Source organism: Eubalaena glacialis, chromosome 6 (genome assembly GCF_028564815.1).
Source record: "Eubalaena glacialis isolate mEubGla1 chromosome 6, mEubGla1.1.hap2.+ XY, whole genome shotgun sequence".
In the NCBI taxonomy this organism is placed as follows: domain Eukaryota; kingdom Metazoa; phylum Chordata; class Mammalia; order Artiodactyla; family Balaenidae; genus Eubalaena; species Eubalaena glacialis.
In genome coordinates, this window is record NC_083721.1 from 146,411,139 (window position 1) to 146,437,968 (window position 26,830).

A 26,830-nucleotide genomic window follows, 5' to 3' on the forward strand; every position below is an offset into this window, starting at 1 on the left:
AAGTAGATTGGTGAAGCCACTATGGAGAACACTCACCGCAACTACTGAAGCCCGCATGCCTAGAGCCTGTGCTCTGCAACGAGAAGCCACTGCAATTAGAAACCCGCACACCGTAACGAAGAGTAGCCCCTGCTCTCTGCAACTAGAGAAAGCCCACACAGCAATGAAGACACAATGCAGGCCAAAAAAACCCCCAAAAAACAAAATCTAGTTCTAGTAAGGAAGGCTAGACATTATCAATGGACTAGGTTATAAGTTATAAAAATAACAATGTAGGCACAAAGAATGTGAACAAAGAAAACTAACAATGGCAGAAATTAATAAAGTAGGAAATTAAGAAAAAACTGAGGATCAACAAAAGCTGGTCCTTTGAAAAGATTAAGAAAACAGAAAAGATTAAGAATGATTAACAACAATGAAAAAAATAGATCAAATACAAGAGAAAGCAGGCACAAATAGGCAATTTTTAAAAGGGACATAATTACAGAGAGTACAGAGATTAGAAAATATTTAAGTACGATAAATAACTTATACCATTAAATAGAACAGATGGAATACATAATTCCTGAAAAAATTAATTTAATTAAAATAAAAAAAGAATTAGAGAAACTGTAAGACTTATAATTTTAAAAATGAGGCAAAAATTTTCTCACAAAAGCTACAGGATAAAATAATTTTAGTGGTAGGTTTTACCAAATCTTCAATAAGTCCCATTTGTTCCATAAAGCAAAAAGAAAAGATTCTCAACTAATTTTATGAGGCTAGCAGTCTTGCTACCAGAAATACAAGATATATATGGGAAAGGATATGGGCAAATTTTACTTATGATAATACATACAAAAAATTATAAACAAAATACTAGTAAACCAACTCCATCTATGTATTTTTTTTAAAATGTGACTTATAAGAAAACATAGGTGAAAAGCTTCATGATATTGGATTTGGCAATGATTTCTTGGGTATGACAAGCAAAAGCACAGGTGACAAAAGGAAAAATAGATAAATTGCAGTTAATTAAAATTAAAAACTTTTGTGTATCAAAGGAAAACAGAGTAAAAAGGCAACCCATATAGTGGGGGAAACATTTGTAAATCATACATCTGATAAGGGATTAATATCCAAAATATATAAGGAACTCCTAAGACTTAAGAACAAAAATAAACAACCTAATTCAAAAATGGGCATAGGACTTGAATAGACATTTCTCCAAAGAAGGTATACAAATAGACAATGAGCACAGGAAAAGATGCTCAACATCATTAATCACTAGGGAAATGCAAGTCAACCACAATGAGACACCACTTCACACACATTAGAATAATTATTATTAAAAAAACAGAAAACAACAAGTATTAGCAAGAATGTGGAGAAATTGGAACACTTGTGCATTGCTGGTGGAAATATAAAATGGTGTAGCTGCTCTGAAAAACAGTATGGTGGTTCATCAAATATTAAACAGAATTAACATATGATATAGCAATTGCACTTCGAGGTATATATCCAAAAGAACTGAAGGCAGGGACTCAGATATTTGTACATCCATGTTCATTGCAACATTATTTCCAATAGCAAAAATGGGGAAACCACCCAAATACCCACTGATGGATGAATGAATAAACAAAATGTGATATATACATACAATGAAATATTATTCAGCCTTAAAAAGTAACGAAATTGTGATACATTCTATGACATGGATGAACCTTGAAGACGCCATGTTAAGTAAAATAAGCCAGACACAAAAGGACAAACATTGTCTAATTCCATTTATGTGAGGCATCTGGGATAAACGTCAAATGCATAGAAACAGAAAGTAGCATAGTGGTTACCAGGGAATGGGGAAAGGAGAGAGGGGTGAACGGGGAGTTATTGTTTAATGGGTACAGAGTTTCAGTTTGGGATGATGAAAAAGTTTTAGAGATGGGTAATGATGATTGCACAACAATGTGAGTGTACTTAATGTCACTGAACTGTACACTTAAACAGGATCCAAATAATAAAACAGATTTTAAGTTAGTTATCTATGACTGCCAAAAAAAAAAAAAAACTGTCACCATACAGTACCCAACCCAAAGGTAAACAAACCAATGGAGAGAAACTTGATATATGACAAAGGTGGCAATATTCACCAGTGGGGAAAGAATAGATTAGTCAATGGATAGGGCTGGGACAACTGGCTATTCCCATGTGCGGAAAAAAAACTAGATCCCTACTCCTCAAAATGCCATGTGGTTTAAAGACCCAAGTGAAAAGCAAAACAATACAAATTTTAGACAAAAACCTTAATGAAAAAGGAGATAGAGGATATTAATATTTAAAACTCCTGGGACTTCCCTGGTGGCGCAGTGGTTAAGAATCTGCCTGCCAATGCAGGGGACACGGGTTCTATCCCTGGTCTGGGAAGATCCCACATGCTGCAGAGCAACTAAGCCCACGTGCCACAACTACTGAAGCCTGCATGCCCTAGAGCCCGTGTGCTGAAAATACTGAAGCCCGTGTGCCTAGAGCCTTTGCTCTGCAACAAGAGAAGCCACCACAATGAGAAGCCCGAGCGCTGCAGTGAAGAGTAGCCCCCACTCACCGCAACTAGTGAAAGCCCACATGCAGCAACGAAGACCCAACACAGCCAAAAACAAATTAAATAAATAAAACTCCTGAACATCAAAAGACATTATAAACAAGGTAAAAAAAAAAAAAAGGTAAAAACTGAGGAAAGACAGTTATAACTCATGTAAACAAAGACAAGGAACAGTACCTAGAATATATAAAGAAAGCATACAATTTATTGAGAAAAATACATTCTAGTAGAATAGTAGGCAAGAGTTATAATAAGCAATTCATAGAAGGAATGAGAATGACCATTGACACTTGAGTTGTCACAACGAACTCAATGAGATAAAAATCTCATAAGTAATTAATGAGAAATCATTTCACACTCACTGGCTTGGCTAATTTTATTGTTCAATAATACCAAGTGATCGTGCCTGGGGGAAACTGGAACTTATAAATTGCTATTAGGGACGGTGGCCAAGATGGTGGAGTAAAGACCCTGATCTCATCTCCTCTCACAAGCACGCCAAAATCACAAGTATCAGCAGAACAACCGTCGATGAAAAAGACTGGAACCTACAAGAAAACATCTTCTACAGCTAAAGACATAAAGAAGGAACCACAACAAGACAGGTAGGAGGGGCACACTCACGATACAATCAAATCCAATACCCCCTGGGTGGGTGACCTACAAACTAGAGAACAATTATATCACAAGTTTTCCCACAGGACTGAGAGTTCTGAGCCCCATGTCAGGCTCCCCAGCCTCGGGGTCTGGCACCAGGAAGACAAGCCCCCAGAACATTTGGTTTTGAAGGCCAGCAGGACTTGATAGCAGGAACTCCAAAAGACTGGGGAAAACAGAGACTCCATTCTCGGAGAGTGCACACAAGATCTCGCGCACACCAGGACCCAGGGCAAAGGCAGTGACTTAATAAGAGCCTGGGACAGATCTACCTGCTGGTCTTGGGAGAGTCTCCTGGCAAGGCAGGGGCTGCCGCGACTCACCCTGGGGACATAGACACTGGTGGCAGATACATTTAGGAACATTCAACCACATGAACTCTCCTGGTGGCTGACATCTTGGCTCATTGGTGGCTGACGTCTTGGCTTATTAGTGCCAAGACCTGGCCCCACACAACAGCCTGTAGGTGCCAGTGCTGGGATGCCTCAGGCCAAATTACTAACATAGACGCACCCATAAGCAGAAAGGCTGCATAAAGACTTCCTAAGTACACAGCCTCCTCTAGAAGCGCCCCTAGACATGGCCTGGTCCACCAGAGGGCCAGGACCCAGCTCCACCCACCAATGGGCAGGCACTGGCTCTTCCTGCCAGGAAGCCTACTCAAGCCTCTATTTCAGCCTCAACCATGAGGGGGTAGAACCAGAAGAAAGAAAAGTATGATCCCGCAGCCTGTGCAACCAGTCTGCCAATTCAGGCCAGACCCTTCCCTGGGACCAGCTGGGCCGTGGCTCTGCCCACTAGCAGGTCAAAGCAACCTTCAGGATACCCCGGACTTCATACCCAAGTGTCAGGAACTGTTCCCTCCCCCAACGATCTGAAATGAGTTTTGGGACCCCAGGGCCCTGCAGCCAGACTCCAGGAACTAGCCTTGACTGCCAGTAGTCCGGCACTAACCCCAGGGTCTGGCTTCAACTGCCAGTGTGTGGACAAAAGTCCCAGAGTCTTTGGGACCCTAACTCTGCCCACCAGTGAACCAGTACTAGGCCTGGGGCACCCTAGTGTTCCACAACCAGCCTCCCTGTAACCAGGCCCCTAAACAGCAGCCAGTAGCATCCTCAGAAGGCAAGGCCTGGCAACCAGAGTGGGGGCCAACCAAGCCTACCAGACCACCCACATAGTCAGGCCGCCACGACGTAAGGACCCAGGCAGCCCTCTTAGAGGGACCCCTAGAGCTTATCGCTTGGGGGATGAGAGGGGAGTGCCCTGCTGGGACGCACAGGATGCCTCCTATAGAGGGCCACTTTTCCAAGGTTGAGAACCATAATCAACCTACCACATACATAAAAATAGAAACAGCAACTTAAACAAAATGAGGTGGGTGAGGAATATGTTCCAGATAAAGGAGTGAGATAAAACTCCAGAAGAACTAAGCAAGGTGGAGATAGGCAATTTACTGGAGAAAGAGTTCAGAGTAATGATCATAAAGATGATTAAAGAACTCAGGAGGAGGATGGATGCACAGAGTGAGAAGTTAGAAGTTTTTAACAAAGAGTTAGAAATCATAAAGAACAACCAGAGATGAAGAATAAAATCACTGCAATGAAACATACACTAGAAGGAATCAATAGTAGACTAAATGACACAGAAGAACAGATCAGTGAGTCGGAAGACAGAATAGTGGAATTCAATGCTGCTGTACATAAAAAAGAGAAAAGAATGAAAAGAAATGAGGACAGTTTGGGAGACTCCTGGCACACCATCAAGCACACTAATATTCGCATTATAGGGGTCCCAGAAAGAGAAGAGAGAAAGGGTTGAGAAGATATTTGGAGAGATAAAGCTGAAAACTTCCCTAACCAGGGAAAGGAAAGTCAGCCAAGTCCAGGAAGTACAGAGAGTCCCATACCGGATTAACCCAAAGAGGAGCACACCAAGACAAATGGTAATCAAAATGACAAAAATTAAAGATAAAGGGAGAATAGTAAAAGCAACAAGGAAAAAGCAACAAATAACATACAAGGGAACCCTCATAAGGTTATCAGCTGATTTTTCAGCAGAAACTCTGCAGGCCAGAAGTGGGTGGCATGATATATTTACAGTGATGAAGGAGAAAAACCTATAAACAAGAATACTCTACTCAGCAAGGCTCTCATTCAGATTTGATAGAGAAATCAAAAGCTTTGCAGACAAGCAAAAGCTGAAAGAATTCAGTACCACCAAACCAGCTTTATAAAAATGTTAAAGGAACTTCTCTAGGAAAAAAGAAAAGGCCACAAATAGAAACAGGAAAATTACCCAACGAAAACGCTCATTGGTAAAGGCAAACATAAAGGTAGGACATCATCCACATACAAAGCTAGTAGGGAGGTTAAAAGACAAAAGCAGTAAAATCATCTGTATCCACAATAAGCAGTTAAGGGATACAGAAGACAATTAGATGTAAAATATGATATCAAAAACAGTAATCGTGAGGGGAGGTGAGTACAAATGCAGGATTTTAAAACGCATTTGAAATTAAGAGAACAGCAACTTAAAACAAAAACCTCACAGTACGGACAAAACATAAATCTATAATAGATATACACAGAAAAAATGGAAAGGAATCCAAAGGTAAAGACAGTCATCAAATCGCAAGAGAATAAAAGGGCGAAAAAAAACCTACAAAAAGAAATCTAAGACAATTAAAAAATGGCAATAAGAACATATATATCAATAATTACCTTAAATGTAAATGGACTAAATGTTCCAACCAAAAGACATAGACTACCAGAACGGATACAAAAATAAGACCCATATATATGCTGCTTACAAGAGACTCACTTCAGATCTAGAGACACATACAGACTGAAAGTTGAGGGGATGGAAAAAGATATTAGATGCAAATGGAAATCAAAAGAAAGTATATATAAAAATACTTATATCAGACAAAATAGACTTCAAAATAAAGACTGTTACAAGAGACAAAGAAGGACATTACATAATGACCAAGAGATCAATTCAAGAAGATATAACAACTGTAAATATTTATGCACCCAACATAGGAGCACCTTAATATATAAGGTAGATATTAACAGACATAAAAGGAGAAATCAACAGTAACATAATAATAGTAGGGGACTTTAACACCCCACTTACATCAATGGACACAACTTCCAGACAGAAAGTCAATAAGGAAACACAGGCCTTTACTGACATATTAGATCAAATGTATTTAATTGCTATTTATAGGGCACTCCACCTGAAAGCAGCAGAATATGCATTCTTTTCAAGTGCACATGGAACACTCTCCAGGACAGATCACAGGCTAGGCCACAAAACAGTCTTTGGTAAATTTAGGAAAATTTAAAGCATATCAAGCATCTTTTCCGACTGCAACACTAGGAGACTAGAAATCAACTACAAGAAAAAAAAACTGCAGAAAACACAAACACATATAGGCTAAACGATATGCTACTAAACAACCAATGTATCACTGAAGAAATTAAAAAGGAAATCAAAAAATACCTAGAGACAAATGAAAATGAAAACACGACAATACAAAACCTATGGGATAGAGCAAAAGCAGTTCTAAGAGGGAAATTTACAGAGATACAATCTCAAACAAACAACCTAACCTTACACCTAAAGCAACTACAGAAAGAACAAACAAAACCCAAAGTTAGTAGAAGGAACGACATCACAAAGATATCAGAGCAGAAATAAACGAAATAGAGACTAAAAAAACAATTACAAAAATCAATGAAACTAAAAGCTGGTTCTTTGAAAAGATAAACAAAATTGATAAACCTTTAGCCAGAATCATCAAGAAAAAAAGGAAGAGGGCCCAAATCAGTAAAATCAAAAATGAAAACGTAGGAGTTACAACCAACACCAGAGAAATACAAAGGACCATAAGAGAGTACTACAAGCAACTATATGCCAATAAAATGGACAACCTAGAAAAAATGGCCAAATTCTTAGAAAGGTACAATCTCCCAAGACTACACTGGGAAGAAATAAAAAATCTGAACAGACCATTTACCAGTACTGAAATTGAGTCAGTAATTAAAAAACTCCCAAGAAAGAAAAGTCCAGGACTAGACGGCTTCACAGGTGACTCCTACCAAACATTTAGAGTTAACGCCTATCCTTCTGAAACTATTCCAAAAAGTTGCAGAGGAAGGAACATTTCCAAACTCATTCTATGAGGCTACCAAAACCAGACAAAGATGTCACAAAGAAAGAAAACTACAGGCCAATATCACTGATGAACATAGATGCAAAAATCCTCAACAAAATACTAGCAAACTGAATCCAACAATACATTAAAAGATTCATACACCATGGTCAAGTGGGATTTATCCCAGGAATGCAAGGATTTGTCAATATCCGGAAATCAATCAATGCAATACACCACATTAAGAAAAGCCATACGATCATCTCAATAGATGCAGAAAGAGCTTTTGATAATTCAACATCCACTTATGATAAAAACTCTCCAGAAAGTGGGCGTAGAGGGAAACAACCTCAACATAACAAAGGCCAGATAAGACAAAGCCACACCTAACAACATACTCAAATGGTGAAGAGTTGAAAGCATTCCATCTAAGATCAGAAACAAGGCAAGGATGCCCACTCTCACCACTTTTTTTTTTTTTTTGGCTGCACCACGTGGCATGCGAAACTTCCCTGACCAGGGATCGAACCCATGCCCCCTACAGTGGAAGCATGGAGTCTTAACCACTGGACCACCACGAAAGTCCCTCTTGCCACTTTTATTCAACATAATTTTGGAAGCCCTAGCCACACCAATCAGAGAAAAAAAGAAAAAGAATTCAACTGGGAAAGGAAGAGGTAAAACTGTCACTGTTTGCAGATGACATGATACTATACATAGAAAATCCTAACATGCCACCAGAAAACTACTAGAGCTCATCAATGAATTTGGTAAACTTGCAGGATACAAAAATTAATATACAGAAATCTGTTGCATTTCTATAAACTAAGAAGGAACTATCAGAAAGAGCAATTAAGGAAACAATCCCATTTAGAATTGCATCAAAAAGAATAAAGTACCTAGGAATAAACCTACTTAAGGAGGCAAAAGACCCATACTTTGAAAACTATAAGATGCTGATGAAAGCAACTGAAGATGACACAAACAGATGGAATGATATACCGTGTTCTTGGATTGGAACAATCAATATTGTTAAAATGACATACTGCCTAAGGCAATATACAGATTCAATGCAATCTCTATCAAATTACCAATGGCATTTTTCACAGAACTAGAACAAAAAATTTAAAAGTTTTTGTGGAAACAAAAAAGACTCCAAATAGCCAAAGCAATCTTGAGACAGAAAAATGAAGCTGGATGAATCAGGCTCCCTATCTTTAGAGCAAACTACAATGCTACAGTAATCAAAACCGTATGGTACTGGCACAGAAACATATACATAGATCAATGAAACAGGATAGAAAGCCCACATATAAACCCATGCACTTATGGTCAATTAATCTATGACAAAGGAAGCAATAATATACAATGGAGAAAAGACAGGCTCTTCAATAAGTGGTGCTGGGAAAACTGGACAGTTACATGTACAAGAATGAAATTAGAACATTCTCTAACACCATACACAAAAATAAACACAAAGTGGATTAAAGACCTAAATGTAAGACTGGAAACTATAAAACTCCTAGTGGAAAACATAGGCAGAACACTCTCTGATATAAACTGCAGCAATATTTTTTTGGATCAGTCTCCTAGAGCAGCGGTCCCCAACCTTTTTGGCACCAGGGACCAGTTTCATGGAAGACAATTTTTCCACAGACTGGGATGGGGTGCGTGGAGATAGTTCAGGCGGTAATGTGAGCAATGGGGAGTGGCAGATGAAGCTCTGCTCGCTCACCGCTCATCTCCTGTTGTGCAGCCCGGGGGTTGGGGACCCCTGTCCTAGAGTAATGGAAACAAAAGCAAAAATAAACAAATGGGCCCTAATTAAACTTAAAAACCTTTTGTACAGCACAGGAAACCATAAACAAAACGAAAAGACAACCTATGGAATGGGAGAAAATATTTGCAAAGGATGCCTCAGACAAGGTCTTAATTTCCAAAATATAGAAACAGCTCATGCAGCTAAATATCAAAAAGAACAACCCAATCAAAAAATGGGAAGACGACCTAAATAGACATTTCTCCAAAGAAGACATACAGACGGCCACGAAGCACATGAAAAGATGCTCAACATCGCTAAGTACAAGAGAAATGCAAATCAAAACTACAATGGGGTATCACTTCACACCAGTCAGAATGGCCATCATCAGAAAGTCTACAAATAATAAACGCTGGGGAGGCTACAGAGAAAAAGGAACCCTCGTACACTGTTGGTGGGAATGTAAATTGGTGCAGCCACTATAGAGAACAGTATGGAGATTCCTTAAAAAACTAAAAATAGAATTACCATATGATCTAGCAATTCCACTCTTGGGCATATATCCAGACAAAAGTCTAACTCAAAAAGACATGCACCCCAATGTTCATAGCAGCACTATTTTGTAACAGCCAAGACATGGAAGCAATGTAAATGTCCATTGACAGATGAATGGATAAAGAAGACGTGGTACATATATACAATGGAATATTACTCAGCCATAAAAAAGAACGAAATAATGCCATTTGCAGCAACATGGATGGACCTAGAGATTATCATATTGAGTGAAGTCAGTCAGACAGAGAAACAGAAATACCATATGATATCACTTACATGTGGAATCTAAAAAGTGATACAAATGAACTTATTTACAAAATAGAAATAGATTCACGGTCAAAGAAAACAAACTTATGGTTACCAAAAGGGAAAGGTGGGGGAGGGAGGGTTAAATTAGGAGTTTGGGATTAACAGATACACACTATATATAAAATAAACAAGAAGGACCTCCTGTATAGCACAGGGAACTATATTCAATATCTTGTAATAACCTATAAGAAGAATCTCCATTATAGGTTATATATATAACTGAGTCACTTTGCTGTACACCTGAAACTAACACAACATTGTAAATCAAGTATACTGCAAAAAAAAAAAGTAAATACATATTTAAACTAAAAAAAAATTTGCTGTTTGGAAAATGATATACTCCTTGTGTCTGGAGAATTGGTACAACCATTTAGAAAGCAACCCTACTTCTAGGTACTAACTCCACGGAAACTTATTTACACACATACAAGAATGTAGAATATTCTGTGCAGCACTAATTTATGATAATGAAAAAGTGGAAGCAAAATGTTTATCAAAAGAAGAATAAGTCTGGTTTATTTATATAATAAAATTCTGTACACCGATGAAAATAATCTATATCTGCCAATGTGGACAAATCTAAAAACACAATGTTGAGCTAACAGTAGTTGCAAAAACATATATACCATATAACATTCATGTAAAATGTTAAAACACAAAACAATCTTAATAGTGCATGGATAAACGCTACAATGAGAATAAAGAAATATTAAAATACGAAAACTCTAAAAGTATAAAACCACCAAATTTAGAAAAATAATTGATTTTGGAGATGAAGGGAAGGTGAGGATCAAAGATAGATGAAAAAACACCAGAAGAGAAAGATCTATAAAGTAATAGGAAAGGCAGTCAAAGGTGTAGAGCAGGAGTTGGCAAGCTTTTGGGGTAAAGGGCTCGAGAGTAAATATTTTAGACTTTGCAAGCCTTTGCAAGAGGCAAAATGAAGGATATTATGTAAGTACTAATAGGGGTTCAAAGTTAGTGTTTTCTATCATCAGAATCGATAGCAAGTTTTTGATTTAAAGACATAAAAAACATTTTCAGACCATATGAAAGCAGGCAGAGGGCTGAATTCTGTCCGCAGTCTGCAGTTTGCACACTGCTGGCCTAGAGCAACATCATGCAATAGAACTTTCTGGGGTGACGGGAATGTGGTACATCTGCATTGTCCCCAGTATGGTAACCACTAGAGCCACATGTGGCTACTGAGCACTTGAAATGCAGCAACTGTGACTGAGAAATTAAACTTTACATTGTATTCAATCTTAATTAAGATAGCCATTCCAGAGTTCCTATGAATTCAAAGAACAGGTGTAAGGGCAGTGGCTGAACAAACAAACTAGAAGAATAAGAGACTGTGATGGGAGAATAGGGCATATGAACCAGTGATTCCTTCAGGGACAGGAAAACTTGGGCTGAGGGAAAGGATTTTGGGTGTGACTGGCATGGAATGCAGGAAGATGTGGAGACGTAGTCAAGAAAACTTGAGGTAAGGGTTAGAAGAGTCACCCAGTAAAACAGAAATTGTTGATCATGGACAGGGCAGTTCCACAACGAGAAGCTGAAAGAGAAGAGACGTACGGGGGCGAGGACTACAGAGAAAACCAAGGTTTGGGAGAGAAATGTCCAACAAGGGCGAGAGTGGTGAAGGCTGGAGAGAAAGACGACCAGGGAGATATGCTACCTCTGATATTTAAAGAACGGAAGAAAAACACAAGCACTATCTTATACAAACTTTATTGCTCTTTAAAAATGAGTAACTTTAAATTTTACAGAGGTATATACAGATGTAGGCTTCAAACTCTCAGAACTGAACTAATTCCCTCTCACTGAATTAATTTTTTTTTAAACTAGTTAAAATTTTACTCTTTAATTAGGAAGCTTGGGGAAAAGAAGTCACATCACGATTTAAAGGCAAAGGCAGAGACCCAAAACCAGCTGGTTTTTCCTTGTTAGGATGGAGCAGAGTTTAAGCCAGGCCAGACCCACTCCAGCTCTGGCCACAGTCTGCTCTCTACAGCCTGGTCCCAGGTTTGTTTGGTTGCAAACTGGCTTTACTTTGTCTGAAGACCTAGCTTGAGTGAATTCATGGCTTCCGCAAGTTTGAGCATCCCTCACTTCTGTCACTGGCGGTGCCACCGGCCATGGCCTTAGGAACTGATCAAAAATACAAAAAAGCCCTTGGCATTCACACATTTAACATTTGGCATTTTTGACTAAACAAGTAACTATACTGAAAGGCCATGACACAATAATTTGTGATTTTGCTGAGGTATCCCTTTGAACAATGTACACCTGGAGCTGGGGGTTCAGAGCTAGTCACTTACCTGGTCCCTGAGCCTAAGCAACCATCAATTCTCTAATCATGATCTAATACACATTTTACCTGAAAAACCAAATACAACAATAGTATAAGGGATCCACAAACAGCTTAGGGTACACCCTACTGTGAATGACAAGGATTTATTTTGTTCAAATATTGTACAAAGAGTTTCAAAAGATCCTCAGCCTGTCTTCAAAAATCATTCATTCAAAATCATTCATTCAATCATAGTATTACCTACTTAAGGGAAAAATAAAGATGCCTTATAATTAAAACATCTTAATTTGAAGAAACATTAATTTCCAAATGTTGGTATAAGATACATTTTGACTAAAATTAGGCAGTATAAAAAAATCTAAACTATTATAGTGCTTAAGTCCAATTATTTATACCTAAAAGAAAAAATAAACCAAATGTATCAAAGGTTTAAGAAAAACCATCACATCTGAAGCATAGTTTTGAAGAAATGTTCACGATCTAGAGTCCTGTCAAGAGAATATTCTATGGCAGTAGTTCAACCCACTTGAACACTATCTTACAGATTCTCTTGGCACCACAGAAGAGGGTGTAGGATGAATTTAAACAACATCCAACAAATGGTTCATTGTACTTGCTTCATGCTTTTTTTTTTTTAGAACTGCGTCTGGAATCCTTTTTCTGCTTAAAAATAGGCGAATTCAAGAAACACAAATCTGTAAAAGGGTCCCCTCTTCTCAGTTTCCTGTAAGAGTAAAGAGAACTCGTAGGCATAATTATAAGCATCCCAATACTAACTTACTCTTCAGTATAAATTTACTGTAGAGTATGCCATTGTTAATATTCCCAGTTCAGATTTTCATCAAAATGGTGTATTTCAAATAAGGCTCCATAACCTTAATCCCCCCATGTGTATGATTAAAAGTTAGTTCTCACAAGCCAAATACTTACGAAGCGAGCGTGGGTTCCTTATAGTTCACACTGGCTGTGCACCTACGTTTATGCAAAGACACTGGTGGGCTTTCTACATTCTTTTTTGGAGAAAGAGAAAGTTTTCTGGTTTTCACTACAGGATACAAGGGGACGTTTGTGATATCCTTCAGGCGAAAATGAGGTGACTGGTGAGTTTCAGGTAGTGCACCTACAGAAAACAAGTTTTATTGAATATGGTTCCAGAAAACAAACAAGCAAACACAGGAACTAAAACTGTATGCAATTACACATCTTAAAAGTATACAAAATCCAGCATTTTATAACACAGATTTTTAAAAACTTGTTCACCATTTTTTCCTCCCAGATAACACTGAAATATTAATTATTGTAGCCGTGAAGAACTGACTAAAACAATAGTTTACTAAAACTTAAAATTCTTAAAAATTAAAGAAAAAATTAAAATTCTTCTAGGATAGCTTGGGCACAATGAATTAGTTTAAACTATGCAATTTCATTTAGTCACACCTTGCTCTTCAGAATCATCCAGGCCTCAATCTCTTTCAATTCCTAAGTTTATCATCAAGTGACTTCTTATTGTCTTATAAAGCCACTCAAACTCATTCTATTAAATAAGTGAGAATTCTAAATCGTACTCTCTGGGTAAACCAGGAGAAAAGGTGTTCCCTCTAGTAAAGCTAGTCGGTTAAAAAGTTACCCGATGTTTTTCCTGTCATAAACATCCAAGTTATTCTACTTGGAGCTACGTCTATATTGGGAGACAGCTACCCAGCACACAGGTTAAGAACACTATAATACAAACAAGCTCTTAAAATAGTTTTAAAAAGCAAATCATTTCCCAAGAAAAACTAAATTGTAACTATAAAGTGACTTTATACTTATTAACCATTGTCCAGGGTTATTTGGGATTCAAATATTCTGTTTTTCTTGTCCCTACATAAGCATCTTGTACTATACTAACTATTCCAACTTTTGGTTTGGAAAATATGGTTAAACAACAACATCAGATCAGTTGCTATATTCCAGAATAAAGCTTCTAAAACTTCAAAGCATATACAGATCTTCTGGGGATTTTGTTAGAGAGATACAGATTCTGATTCAAGGATGTGGGGTATGGCCTGAGATTCTGCTTTTCTAAGAAGTTTCCAGGTAATGCTGATGCTGATGGTCTGGGGACCAAATTCTGAGTAACAATATTTTAGAGTGTATTTTTTTTCTTTTAAAAACTTATTATGAAATATTTCAAGTATACACAAAGACGGGGACAACAGTATAATAAGCCCCCAGTTACCCAGCTTCAATAATTATCAACATTTTGCCAATCTTGTTTGATTTACTCTAAAATCATTACAGCATATTTTTTTTAAAAGATGTCTGCATGCTACCACCACCTAACTGGTTGACCTTGGAAAGTCATTTGGCTTTTTTAGGCTTTAGTTTCCTTATAAACAAAACAAGCATGATCACACCTACATGCCACAGAGTTGTTCTGAGGATCAAATGAACTAGCATGACAATATTTTGAGAATAAAACCTGCCTGTTTATGTTAGTTTCCCCAGACTAAAATTCCCAGATGAGAATCTCTGTGGGCAGGTGCAGGCTGTATCATCAACATTTGAACCATGCCTACTTTTTGATCTAACCAACAAAAGCAAGATTTTTCTAAGCCACAGTTTTTAGATATTTTACAAATGTCTTACAAAAGAATACTAAGCCCATCAATTGAGGAAAAGGTTTTCTTGGTCTAATTAGGCCACCTTCACTAAATAGAAAATTATTTTAAATTGTGGTTTCTGTCAAGTTGACTATATAAAGCAAAGCCATTAAAATTACAGGTCACTGGATTCAAGTTTGATTTCATTTTCAATGGGATGTTTCAGGGGAGTATGTAATAGGCATTTTAATTCAACTTAACTCCACAAAACTTTTTTCCTCGCCTTGGAAGGTTTCATTTACTGGAAGTAAAATTGCTTTCTCCATAACAAGTAGTATTTGTTCTTAAAGAGGATTTAAATTAGCTTAAAGCATGTCGAAGCAACACAACTGTGATTTCCACCCCACAGCCCCCCCACTATTTAATCTGACTGTAACTTTCCCCAAAGAGACAGATGGTAAGTCTGTAACCTCCTCCAGAGAAACAGATGGTAAGTATAGTATATAAGCACCAGGAGTGATCATTTAACATAAACATTAAAAATGCAGGCAAACAAGTAAATCACTTACTAGGAGGAGTTTTTGTTGGCTCAGAACCCTCTGTCTCCTTTTCACCCCTATGTTTCAGTGCTCTTTTAGATCGAGGCCTGGTGACTGCACTGCTATCCGATTCACTGGTGAGATCTTGACTGTACTTGCACGTGGGCAGATAGAGGTCATCAGAATCATCTCCTGAACCACTTGATTCACAGATGCTCACTTCAGATTCATTGTTGTTTTCTTCTCTTTTAGGATCATTGCTCACTTTTTGTCGGAAAGGAGTGAGATGAACACGCTCTTCCAAATTAAAATTGTAAGCATCACTGGAGGTGACAGATTTATCCAACTTTTTTTGGGAAACAGTTTTTTTATATTCACTTTTGCTCCCTTTATACTTTGAGACAGATTTTGATTTTTTCCTTTTGTTAGCTTTTCTTTTCTCTTCTCTTTTTCTTCCTTGGGCAGCTCTGTGCTTACTTTTAGTTTGGTCTAATTTATACTCTAAAATGTCTTCTTTTGTTTTAGTAGATTGTCCTGGGTGAATTAGCCTTGTTGATAAGTAAATTTGATCCTTGTTCCATTGATAAAAATTTTGTTCTACATTTTCAGGTATGTGCGTGTTTACTGGTGACTCTACAAATCTAATTCTTTCCAATTCCAAAGACTGCTCTGACAAATGACTGATTCCAAAATCATCCAAGGCATTGAACTGACATGGATTGTTGACATGTTTCTTTAAACTGCGACGGAGAGATACAGTTCTAGGTAAGACATTATCAGTTGACTTATCTTCACCTGAATCCAAATCGAATCCCAGTCTGTCTTGAGAAATAGTAGGTGTTGGCTCTGAGAATTTAAAAAAATAAATGAGAAAGATAGTTTTACTTTATGGAAATTTAAATTTCAAGAATCTTAGAATTCAAAGTTAAAAATGGAACTAATGAAAATTCATCCTGTAGTTTCCCCACATTTACTATAAATAAATAAAAATCTGCGGAGCATAATATTTACTTCCTTCCGACTGTCTGCACCTATATATTCCAAGGTTGTTACGAGGGTTAACTACGGTAACATATGTTAAATGCCTAACACAGAGCGTAACACATAGTAGGCTCAGTAAACTACAGCCACAGTTATAGCCAAGGTTTCTGACTACAGATTTGGAAAAATAAATGGATGTATTTTAAAACTCTTGTTATTCTGTGTAAAATAAACAGATATTTGCTTTGAGCAGAGTACCAGACGAGAAGATTTAAAAAGGCAAACAAATAAAAATTAGAGAAATTTAATTATGTTACTTGTTCCCAAAGATCTCATCTTGCCTTTAGCAGTATTTTTAGATTTTCATTTGTATTACCTTCTATTTGGAACAATTCTTCTTGTCCTGGAAAGTCAGCGTCCTGAAGAGGAACTTGCCTTAGAAAGTACCAATAAAAAACAAAAATTTATTTAACAATTATGTAATAAAAACATATTTTAAGATTTTCTACAACGTAAGTTTTTTTCTTTAGTATCATTTCATAATTCCACTCTAAATCAGTACATCTGTTCTATATCAAAGGAAACCAAAAAACACTTATGCTGATTACGTGGAGGCTGATTTGTTACGACGGACCTTCAACTGCCACTGGAGGAACTAACATATCAAATTGGACAGTTCCTCCTGAAAACGTTCCATAACTCACCATGTCATATAACTGGAGAAACAGCCAATCAGATCGACTTATAAAATACATTAAAGAAATTCAGTTAGATCCTTCTTTAGGAGCCTGCGTTATCACTAGCCGAGCTGTGATTTGCGGACAGTGCACGCTTCTACGGTGCTTACCTACTGACTCTTCTGAAGTTAATACTGTTCATTTTCTTTAAAAATTTTGTCCCCCTTTAGTTCATGGAACAAGAAATTTCCATACTTGGGGCTTCCCTGGTGGCGCAGTGGTTGAGAATCTGCCTGCCAATGCAGGGGACACGGGTTCGAGCCCTGGTCTGGGAAGATCCCACATGCCACGGAGCAACTAGGCCCGTGAGCCACAACTACTGAGCCTGCGCGTCTGGAGCCTGTGCTCCGCAACAAGAGAGGTCGCGATAGTGAGAGGCCCGTGCACCGCGATGAAGAGTGGCCCCCACTTGCCGCAACAGGAGAAAGCCCTCGCTCAGAAACGAAGACCCAACACAGCCAGCAATCAATCAATCAATCAACCAATCAATACAAAAAAAAAAAAAGAAAAAAAAAAGAACGCGTGCTTGAGCTACGAACCGACCTAGTCACAAAAAAAAGAAAAAAAGAAATTTCCATTCTTTATGCTTTAATATGGCCGTTTCATTCTAATTATAATTTTATTCTCTATTTTCTGTAGAGAATTTCCCCCTCTGGACATCAAAATTTAAGTACAAGTTTAGGTAACAGAGTTATGGCAACCAACTAATAACAATTTTAGAAACCTTATAAAAACTCAATTACCTCATCTTGCTTTTTGATCATCACATAAATATTTCGTCACATCTTAACATTCAACAGTTTAAAAACTATTCATGATTAAAATTAATATGGGGATAGGAATCATATTAGTGATTACTTCTGCAAGGAGGGGGCACAGACTCGAACATGAGGGAATGGCTTATGGCAGTAGCTCTCACCTGGGGACAGTTAACCTCCCCCTCCCCCCAACGCCCCCGGGATATTTGGCAATGTTGAGAGACATTTTGGTTCTTATAACTGTTCGAGGGGGGCTGCTATTGGCCTCTAGTGGGAGGTCAGGGATGCTGCTAAACATCCCACAATGTTTGGGACAGCCCCACAAGCAAGGATGTAGCCCAAAATGTCAGAGGCGCTTAGACTGAGAAACCCTGGGCCAGAGTGACAGCAATGCTCTGCATCTTAACTCAGGTTTTGGTTCACGGGGGTATACATTAGTCCAATTCACTGAACTGTGTAATTAAGATCTGTGCATTTTACTGTATCTAATTATAGCTCAGTAATTCATAAGCAAACAAATAAAGTACCCTTAATCCAAGAGAAGAAGAAGGTATATGAGGTCTGATGGTATTTAAGAATGAATTGGATTAGCAAGACAGTGTGCAAGCTGTGTTAAATATGATATTTTATTAGATTTCTTTTCTAAACCAGACTATTTGTAATACTGGCAAAATACCATCATTTGAATAACCAATCCTTAGAATAAAAACACGATACAAGAAAAATATAACTGAAGGGAATAGTTTAAAAATTCAGGAGAAGCTTTTTATTCCTAGACATCAAAAAAGTAACGAAACAGAAGAAAGCTTTAGCTTGGCTACATAGCACAGAATTTCAACATATAAAATTTCTTAAATACATTCTTAGAGAGAACATCAGACCCAAATACAAGAGTCAATATAATGCTAATTTCCTTTCACAAATGGATCACAGAATTAAATACTTCTTGGCACTAATACTCATAATAATGAATTTGATACTAACGGTAAATCCTCCACGAGTAAATTCCTGGAGTTGCTGTCGCTACTGGAGTCCATTCCAGAGGGACATACTTCCCGGTCCTGTCAATGTATTAAAACAAAGAAAACACTGGTACAATGGAAATATTCATAACAAAGCATTCATTTATTCAACAGTACTTACTGACAGTCTGCTATGGTGCCAGGGACTGTTTTAGGAACTGAATCTATAGCTACAAAATAGCTTACATGCTAGTGTAGGGAGATGAAGTGTAAAAAAGCTGACGGTGATAAATGCAACTCAGGTTGAAATGACAGAGAGTAACTGATGTTGGAGGTCTCCTTTAGATGGGATGACTTTCATCTGAAACCTGAAGAACGCAAAGAGCCAGCCATTGAAGGAGGAAGAAGTGGAAACAGCAGATACAAAAGTCATGATGTAGGAAAACCTTGCTGTGCTCAGAAAAGAAAGGCCACTGGGGCTGGAACATAGTCACTGAGAAGACCAGTGAGAGGTGGGCACACAGAGGCCAGACAATGTAGGGCTTTGAGAACGATGAGTTTGGATTTTAGTCTATGTGTGATGGGAAGTCATTTGAATATTAAGCAGGGAAGTAAAATGATCTGAGTTTTAAAGAGATCAGTCTGGCCACTGTGTGAAACATGGATTGAAAAGGGCCAAGGGCACAGGCTGTAAGGAAGTCATCGTAGTAAATCAAGCAAGACATATCAGCTTGGACAGGAATCCTGTGGCTGTGGAGGTGAAGCCCAGGGGAAGGCTTTGCGATAACAGTGCACTCACATTGAATAGGGGTGGAGGTAGGGACACAGAGTGAGAAGGAAGCTTCTTATGCTTCTGACTTGAGCAAACGGGTGGGTTGCCTTACTGAGCTGAGTAAGACTTACAGAGGGAGGCAGAAGTCCAATGTCTTGGGAGGGGGGAAATAAAAGAGTTGTGCTTTGTACAAAATATATTTGAGATCCTTTATAAATATTTAAGTGAATATATCAAGTAGTAACTGTGTGTGTGTTTGTGTAGGTCTTGAGCTACAAATTTGGAAGCCACCAGCAGGCAGACAATATTTAAAGCTATGGGAGCGGATGAGATGGGCCTAGGACAACTGATGCTTAAAAGTAAAGAAGCCAGCAGAAGAGATGGACAAAGAACAGTCAAAAAGATAAACAAGGAGAGTATGAGGGTAAGAAAGCTAAGAGATCAAAGTGTTTCCAGCAAAGAGTCATCCCTGTACTATGCATTACTTCAAGGCCAACAAAAAAGAGAAGTGACCCCTGAATTTGGTAACACGGAGGTTTTGGTAACCTTGACACACAGTGACAACAGAATGGTGGGGATGAAAGCCTGACAAGAGTGAGTTCGAATGTGAGGGGACGCTGAGCAAGGGAAGACAGTAAGTGCTCTGTTCTCTCTGGAAAAGTTCTGCTGTGAATGGAAGCAGAGAGATGAGGAGATGGAGGAATGAGATCAGGAGAGGTTCCATTTATTTTCTTTTCCTCTTAAGATGAGAGATACTGAAGCACATTTGTATGTAGCTAGAACGATTCAATAGAGGGAGATAAATGTTGGAGGAGGGTGCAAACTTTCAGGAGCAAAGTCCTAGAGGAGATGAAAAGAAGGGAATCTGATGCACAAGCGGAGGGACTGGCCTTGGATAGGAGCAGAGACACTTCTGCCAGTGGCACAGGAAGGAAGACAGAGAACACAGTGTAGATACAGGAAGGTGTGTAGATCTGTTAGGAAAGACGAGTGGCCCAGTCTGATTCCTTAAAAGTCACTCCAATTCAGTGCAGTTGTTTTATGAAGTTTGATGTACATATAACATGAAGACATTATAATGAACAGGTTAAAACTGTTCATCAGAAACAACTAGAAATTTAATCCTGTTAAAAGTTTTAAATTTATTATCAATATAGCTAATGTTCTAAAGCTAGTATTATTACTTAAGATAAGTAAAGGAGGATATTTAACTACAGAGTAATATAAAAATTATTTAAAAGATCCATGATAAAACTTAGGGAACAAAATGCTATTAGAAATTACTTTCTGATTAATCCATATAAGGTAAGTTAATTATTGGTAGGGAAGAAAAACATTCTTATTAAAGCATTTTAAGTTCTCCAGCACTGCGAAATTGACTTGATAAACAAGGATGCACACGTATACAACGATGGTTGAGAATGAGTGATACATACAGCGAGTACGTGGCAGAAAACAAACTCTGATGTTTTAAATGCTAGGAATACTTTCACCCAGCAACTAACAATATCTTTTAATAAATATTCAAAAATCACTGATAAATGTCAAAAGGCCTACAATAACAGAATTTTTTCACCACTGTTTTTGTGATTATCTCATAGAGTACTCACTTGACACTACTCTGTGTGATTTCAGCAAAAATTTGGAAAGGGAAAAGGAAGATTCAAATGTCTTTGGAGAAATTTTTTTCCTCACTAGTTGACCAAACAAGGAAAAGAAAAAAATTAGGAAAGATTACATTCTGAAGGAAAAGTATTTTAAATAACCCTCAAATGAAGGTAAAAAAAAAAAATTGTATCTAATCTTTATAGACAATTTTCTACTACATTATGTATGTATATTTTGCTATATGTGTACATATGTATGTGTATACACACACAGGTTCTATATATATCATACACAGAAAAAATATGGAATCACCTTAGTTGCAGGGAAGCAAGAACTCTTTCACTGACTCTTCCTCTCAATGGAGAGGTGACTTAATTCCTTTCTCGAGTCCAGACCCCTACCCTAATCACTAGGCTCTGGCTTCTTCTCCTGCCCTAGGTGCCAACACAACTGTCTCACTGGCGTGGCAAACAGATGGACACCCAAGTGTTAACACCTGACACTCACCACTGCTCTTTTCTTTCTCTACCCCATGCAGTTTCCCTGGCAGTGGCCTCTGGGAAAAGGAAAGGTGAAACTGGCTCGTCCTCTCTATTCTAGGGATTAATGTGTGACGAGACCCAGATAAGATCCTAAATCAAAATTTCTCCACGTCGGTTATGTTTCGGCTGACCTTTCTATACATTCCTGGACACAAACAGAATCAGACTGAAAAGCAGACAGCAAAATGTTCAGGATATTTCTTGTTTGGGAGTTAATATATAGCTGTCCTCAGACCTACTAGAGAATGGACTTGAGGATATGGGGAGGGGGAGGGGTAAGATGTGACAGGGTGAAAGAGTGGCATAGACATATATACACTACCAAATGTAAAATAGATAGCTAGTGGGAAGCAACCGCATAGCACAGGGAGATCAGCTCGGTGCTTTGTGACCACCTAGAGGGGTGGGATAGGGAGGGTGGGAGGGAGGGAGATGCAAGAGGGAAGAGATATGGGAACATATGTATATGTATACCTGATTCACTTTGTTATAAAGCAGAAACTAACACACCATTGTAAAGCAATTATACTCCAATAAAGATGTTCAAAAAAAAAAAAAAAAAAAGAAAAATACATTTGGCCTAAACCACAAAATAATTTCCTGTACCCACCAATTTTGCCACAGTTCCTATTCCCACCTTTACATCTTGCTGGGATGTAATGATAGTCTCCATTAGTTTCCCTGCCCAATTTCAGTCTAATTTTCATAAGGCAAACTGTGTCATCCTTTTGAAATATTAGTTATATCATGTAAACTCTAAGTTCAAAATCCTCCAATGACTTCTCATCACACTTAGAATAAAATTACAATTTTAATAAAATCATATAAAAATGTAAAAAAAAAATATATATATAGTTGTCCTTATTTAGCCAACTAGTAGGTAAAAATGATTCTCCATAAAGCACTTAAATACTTCCCATCTCCCCAGTCAAGGTAGTTCTTTCAAAACCCCACTGGTGTAGCAAAACTACATAGAAAAGCTAAGATTAATAGCACTGATTAAAACTTTTGGACTAGTCTGCTTCCACAACCACTTTTAGACCTTTGGCTTGGTTGCCCCTACCTTCGACTCACATCGCTGCCATTCAAAGGGTCTGGCCGGGCAAGAGGCTAAACTATTTCTTTTATACGTTGTCTTGCTACCTGCTTTCAGAAGCAAGTTATATGAGTATAAGCCTCAATCAGCTACAGGTATATGCTTGAAGCTTTCTTAACTGGCCCAAACACAACTGGGCTGCAGCACTGAAGAAAGATGTTCTCATCACTTCACTAATAACAGAGCTATCAGTAATTAATTTAAAAAACATAACTGATCTAAACTACTAATTCATGGTTTTAACATTTTTCCCAAGAAATCGAGCCTTTGTGATCAAAATACCTGAGCAGTTTCTTCTGTCTGTTGTGAAGTAAGTTTTTCTTTCAGTGTGTACAGCTGACACATGAGGTAGTAACATTCTTTCCTCAGCTGTAAGATGATATCCTGGGCTTCTCTCACTTTGGACTTTTCATTTTCCAAAGCTAAGACTAACATTCTGTTGTTGTCTTGGTAGTTTTTTAGCAGTGTAGAAGTGTTGGCTAAAAGAGAATAAAAAGTTTTTTTATCAGTTATTAAATCTAATCTTAAACAGTGATGTAAAGGACAACATGAAAATCTCTTACTCATTATTTGGCATGGCGCAGCTATCAAAGACTTTCGTTTGCCAATCTCTGCCAAGTTTTTACTCCTTTTCTCTTTCATTCGTTTCTTTATGTCTTCAAGACTATCTTGAAAGGACTTTTTGAGGCATCGTTCCTTGGCCATCTTCTGCTAGGACTTTAAAACAACAGAAAATATTTAATTTTTCAAGGGGTGATATCAAATATAAAACAAAACTGAAAACACAGGCTATTCATAAAAAAACGGATTAAATAGAGACTTTGTAACTGTAGAATTAGCCCAAAGTAGATAGCCAATCTGGTAATAACCTACATTTGCAGCTTTTAAATTACATTAATATTTGTGGCATAATTTTATCCTCCTTGGGTACTTTATAGGGAAGGCTTAATAAATATGGATTTCCAACACAAAGGCTCTATAATACGCCACTTATTTATTCTTTAACAAATACTCATTGGGGGCTTACTATACATTGGGTTGGCCAAAAGGTTCATTCAGTTTTTCCATAAGATGGCTCTAGTAGCACTTAGTTGTCTTTAACGTCATTGGAAACAATTTTGTTAGATAGTATGTGACAACTGTCATATCAGCATGCATTTAAAAAAATACATCAAAATTGGTGAATTTTTATGTAGCTATCTTAATACTGAAGATGGAAGAAAAAAAGCAACATTTTCAGCATATTATGCTTTATTATTTCAAGAAAGGTAAAAATGCAACCGAAACTCAAAAAAAGATTTGTGCAGGGTATGGAGAAGGTGCTGTGACTGATCGAACGTGTCAAAAGTGGTTTGTGAAGTTTCCTGCTGGAGATTTCTCGCTGGACGATGCTTCACGGTCGGGTAGACCAGTTGAAGTTGATAACGATTAAATCAAAACAATAGTTGAGAACAATCAACGTTATACCACACAGGAGATAGCCTACATACTCAAAATATCCAAAACAAACGTTGAAAATCATTTGCACCGGCCTGGTTATGTGAATCACTTTGATTTTTGGGTTCCACATAAGTTAAGTGAAAAAAACCTTCTTGACCGTATTTCTACATGTGATTCTCTACTTAAACGTCATGAAAACGTTCCATTTTTAAAACAAATTGTGACAGGCGATGAAAACTGGATACTGTACAATAATGTGGAAAGGAAGGGATCATGGGGCAAGTGAAATGAACCACCACCAACCACACCAAAGGCCAGTCTTCATCCAAAGAAGGTGATGTTGTGTATATGGTGGGATTGGAAGGGAGTCCTCTATTATGAGCTCCTTCCGGAAAACCATGATTAATTCCAACAAGTACTGCTCCCAATTAGACCAACTGAAAGCAGCACTTGACGAAAAGTGTCCAGAATTAGTGAACAGAAAATGCATAATCTTCCATCAGAATAACGTGAGATCTCATGTTTCTTTGATGACCAGGCAAAAACTGTTACAGCTTGGCTGGGAAGTTCTGATTCATCCGCTAAATTCACTGGACATTGCACCTTCGGATTTCCATTTATTTCAGTCTTTACAAAATTCTCTTAATGGAAAAAATTTCAATTCCCTGGAAGACTGTAAAAGGCACTTGGGACAGTTCTTTGCTCAAAAAGATAAAAAGTTTTGGGAAGATGGAATTATGAAGTTGCCTGAAAAATGGCAGAAGGTAGTGGAACAAAAGGGTGAATACATTGTTCAATAAAGTTCTTGGTGAAAATGAAAAAGTGTCTTTTATTTTTACTTAAAAAACCGAAGGCACTTTTTGGCCAACCCAATACTAGGCATTAAGGGAAATGCTTAATATATTTTGATGTTATTATTATCTATGTTTCCTATGACAATATTTATGACCAACTTTTAATGTTTATTAGGCTTACAGCATTAGTTCAGAGGCAAACACGTATCTGGGCTTTGCTTTCCAGTTACTTAAGATATGCACACATGCTCAAGAAAGTCAGGTGATCTTGAGAGGTTTAGTCATACTATGTAACACTATATACAATTTCACTAGGCTGTTATAACAATCACAGAGCTAGAAAAAGCAGGAACTGGGGTGGAGGAACATGCCAATTTTCTCATAGTTATTTTTAAAACTCAGATCATGCATACAGCAGACATTATATAATTATTGTTCTACATACAGTTGAAAGTAGCAAAACATGCACTGCCAGGAGACCATGCCATTGAGTGTATTAGTACATAAGTATATGTAAATCTTTCAATGCTGCAAATCAGATGGCTTTAGTATTTTGCTACTAAGCATGTCAAACTACTTTTCATGAACGTCTTTTGCCCTAGACTGTACTTTGCAGCTCTTAAAATTGCAAAAAATAATTCTTGTTTCCTACCACAATCTACGTATACAATTTTCACTACAAAGGACACCTTCATCTCCTCTTAGTCAAATATTTTCCTGAATCTTACATTTTCTTGAGCGTTTTCTCCAGGCCTTCCTTATTTTCCTCTGGGGTCTTAAATATAGATATTGTAGATTTCATTAAATATTTTCTTTCTGCCAATACAGATACAATATATACTGTGATGTTTCCAGTAGAGCAAGCACAACTGTTATTTTTAAACACTAACGTTAAGTGGGTTGTATAAAATACCCTACCACAATGGAGTTTTTGGAGTTCAAACCTGGAGATGTTTGAGAGCCAGGCAGATTAGGTAACTGAGCAAGTTGGTTTGGTTACTTGAAAAGCAGAGTTTATGTAAAAACCTTTCGTTCTTACATTTAATCAACTTAAAATTACAAAAGAAATATGCCCTATCAGAAGTTTCATTCCCTTCTAGGCTGATGGTCTTAAAAGGGGGTGTGGTGGAGAGAAGGAATGAAAACAGTCACAGCGCGGACGGCAGTCTCAATCTGTACAGTACTCGGGTAAGGGGTCTGGGTTCAAAAGAACCTAGAATATTTGATCTCCATCATAATTCTTTCATCACTCTTGCTGTAGGACACTGGCCAATGCCGGCTTTTCCAGGGTAAGAGAAGCAGCAAAAGAAAAAGGACGTCAAAGGCATCGCGCCACACAAAAAATATCTGCCAGTTTGTGTGCCCTCACGTTGAGCCTGGCTTTTAACTACTGTAAACGCTTTACTTTCACATCACTTAAGTCACACAGTTCCGCGAGGCGCGAGGTTACGGGCCCGCTGAACAGAAGAGGAAACAAGAGCACCGCAAAGCGCAGGTCGGGGGGCTGAGCAGAGAGAGGCACCCGGTCAGGCAGACGCCACAGCCTGAACTTTTGGCCACCGAACTCAGAACAGAGAGACCCAGAGGGAAGGGGGACAGGGGTCAAGATGCCCCTGTGTCACACCCGAAAAACCTGCAGCCTCCTCTTGAGAAAGCGGGACGGGGTGGCGGCTCCCGGAAGA

The 26,830-nt window shown here is 38.0% G+C and overlaps 1 protein-coding gene across 1 annotated transcript; it reads right to left on the minus strand.

Moving 5' to 3' along the window:
• Nucleotides 1–12,938: 12,938 nt before the first annotated feature.
• On the minus strand, nucleotides 12,939–23,619 carry SGO1 (shugoshin 1). Its single transcript, XM_061193709.1, is given in 8 exon segments — nucleotides 12,939–12,965; nucleotides 12,968–13,058; nucleotides 13,265–13,454; nucleotides 15,489–16,304; nucleotides 16,816–16,874; nucleotides 18,919–18,995; nucleotides 23,197–23,393; nucleotides 23,478–23,619. Coding segments are annotated over 8 exon segments (1,599 nt in total).
• Nucleotides 23,620–26,830: the final 3,211 nt, after the last annotated feature.